The 2,500-nt window shown below is 34.9% G+C and overlaps 1 protein-coding gene across 1 annotated transcript in view; it reads left to right on the top strand.

Annotated features, from left to right (window-relative positions):
• LOC119585143 overlaps nt 1–2,500 on the top strand; it is a 36,864-nt gene that overhangs the window by 19,791 nt on the left and 14,573 nt on the right. The window contains exons 3-4 of the mRNA XM_037933775.1: nt 135–212; nt 1,595–1,727. Coding sequence (XP_037789703.1) covers nt 135–212; nt 1,595–1,727 — 211 coding nt within the window. The remainder of the gene's footprint in view (nt 1–134; nt 213–1,594; nt 1,728–2,500) is intronic.

Raw genomic sequence — 2,500 nt, 5'->3', positions numbered from 1 at the left:
ATCTTATTTCCTCTATATTATATTCTCTATATTCTACATTCTATATTCTCTGTATAATATCCACTATACTTTCATATTTTCTATTCTGACTTACGAATCCTCTCAGCCTTATGCTCACCTTACGACCCCCACAGGTAACGTGGCTGAGACGCCGTGACTTGCACATTCTCACGGTCGGGCACCACACCTATTCGGCCGATGAGAGGTTCCAGGTACAAAAAGTTTTGTTTTTTAATGTTTTCTGAATTGTTTATCTATTTTTTCTGATGGTGAATGTTTGTGTGTGGGTGTTTTGGTATTGTTGATGTTTATTTTATGATTTGTTTTACTGTTGTTAAATGAATGGGTGTTTTTTTTGTTGTTGTTTTTACTATTTCTTTTGTTGTTAGATCAATGGGTGCTTTATTATTTGTGTCGTTTATTTCATTATTCATTTTATGATTATTAAATAAATGGGTGTTTTATTATTATTATTATCATTATTATTATTATTATTATTATTATTATTATTATTATTATTTATTTATTTATTTATCATTTTTATTATTATTATTATTATCATTATTTATTTATTTATTTATCATTTTTATTATTATTAAATAAATGAGTGTTTTATGATTTTATGGTGAAAATTCGGAACAAAAAGTGTGGAGGAAAATGGAGATCTCCCCAGCGCTAGAGGTGGATTTTGACGCGTTCTCGGTTACGTGTGTTGTTCGGAAATATTTTTTGAAAGAACTTAATGAAAGCGCGTCAGATACATTTCTTTCGCTGCGGTGATGTTTATTTTCGTTTCGTATCTTTTTCTATTCGTTTTTTTTCTCTCTCTCTATTTTATTGAGTTATTGAGTTGGTTCGCTTTTATCACTGGAGGCGCTGTACGGATTTTTGTTGGTGTTAGGGAACTTATTACTTCCTGGAATTGTGTTTGTTGTTTGTGAACTTATTGCTGTATTCCTGGAATTATGTTTGTTTGTGTTGTTATTGGAGTTTTATTGTTCTGATGTTTTGGTTGATGAAGTTATTATAAATGTTGAATTTATTCTTCCTTCTTTCAGTGATGTTATTCTTTTTCTCTACCTCTCTACCTCCCTACCGCCTCTCTTCCATAATTCCTAATCACATATTATCCATTTCTTATTCGTAATTTCACTCACTTATTAATTATTTCTCCCTTTCTCTCCTTCACCCATTAACCTTTGTATCCTCCTTTCGTTCCCGATTGCACGCACTCATCCTCGCCCTCCTCTCTTCACCCACTCACCCACTCATGACGGGATTCGTTCACCATCCCACCCATCCTCCATCTCTCCTTCCTTTACCCACCTGCTCATCCACCTCACTCATCCACTCAACTCCCTGACACACTTCCCCACCCCCCTCCATCACCCATCCACCCACCTCCTCACATCCCCTCTCCCTGACTCCCCCACCCCACCCATACCACCCATCCACCTTCCCCACCCCCTAACCCCCCTCTTTCCCACCCACCCACCCACCTACCCCACCCCACCCCTAACCCCCTCTTCCCTCCCTCACCAACCCACCTAACCCCCCTCCTCCCCCCACCTAACCCCCTCACCCACCCAAACAGGTTGTCCACGCGGAAGCTAGTAACGAATGGACCCTCGTGGTGCGTTACGTGCAACGAAGAGACGCCGGTGTTTACGAATGTCAGATCAACACGGATCACAAACTCTCACGCGCTGTCACACTTAAAGTCTATGGTGAGTTATTGTTATTTTTTTTATAATGTTAGGTTATATTCTGGGTGTTTAAGGACGTGGTGATATATATATATATATATATATATATATATATATATATATATATATATATATATATATATATGCGTGTGTACTTTTTTTATTATTTATTTATTTTTTTTCTTTAAACTTTTCAATTGCTATGTAATTGGTATTTATAGATTTGATTAAGTTCTGTTTGTTTTTTCCAAGCTATCATTAAAAACAATATACAGCTATGCATAAATACATAAATAAACACACACACACACACACACACACACACACACACACACACACACACACACACACACACACACACACACACATACACACACACACACACATATATATATATATATATATATATATATATATATATATATATATATATATATATATATATATATATATATATATAGTATACATATTTATGCCTATGGTTGTATAGTTGTACAATTACGTAGATTTATAGTCAGTCAGATAAACAGATGGATAGATGGCAGCAAAAGAAGATAGTTGGCAGACAAAAGGATAAATAGATAGTTGATGAACAACCAAATATGCACATACATGCATACATACGCAGAAAGATAAATTTATACAAAATTTGGACAAAAAGATAAACAAATAAAGAGTCAAATATATCGAAAAGGACTAGAGAGACCAACAGACATGAAAACAAACAAGTGACAAACAAACAAACAAATAACAAACAAACAGACAAACGTAAGACAAAATATAAACAACCTCTA

The sequence above is a fragment of the Penaeus monodon genome, chromosome 3 (genome assembly GCF_015228065.2).
Source record: "Penaeus monodon isolate SGIC_2016 chromosome 3, NSTDA_Pmon_1, whole genome shotgun sequence".
NCBI lineage: Eukaryota > Metazoa > Arthropoda > Malacostraca > Decapoda > Penaeidae > Penaeus > Penaeus monodon.
The sequence above is the reverse complement of the archived record's forward strand: the minus strand, read 5'-3'. Positions and strand labels throughout refer to the sequence as shown.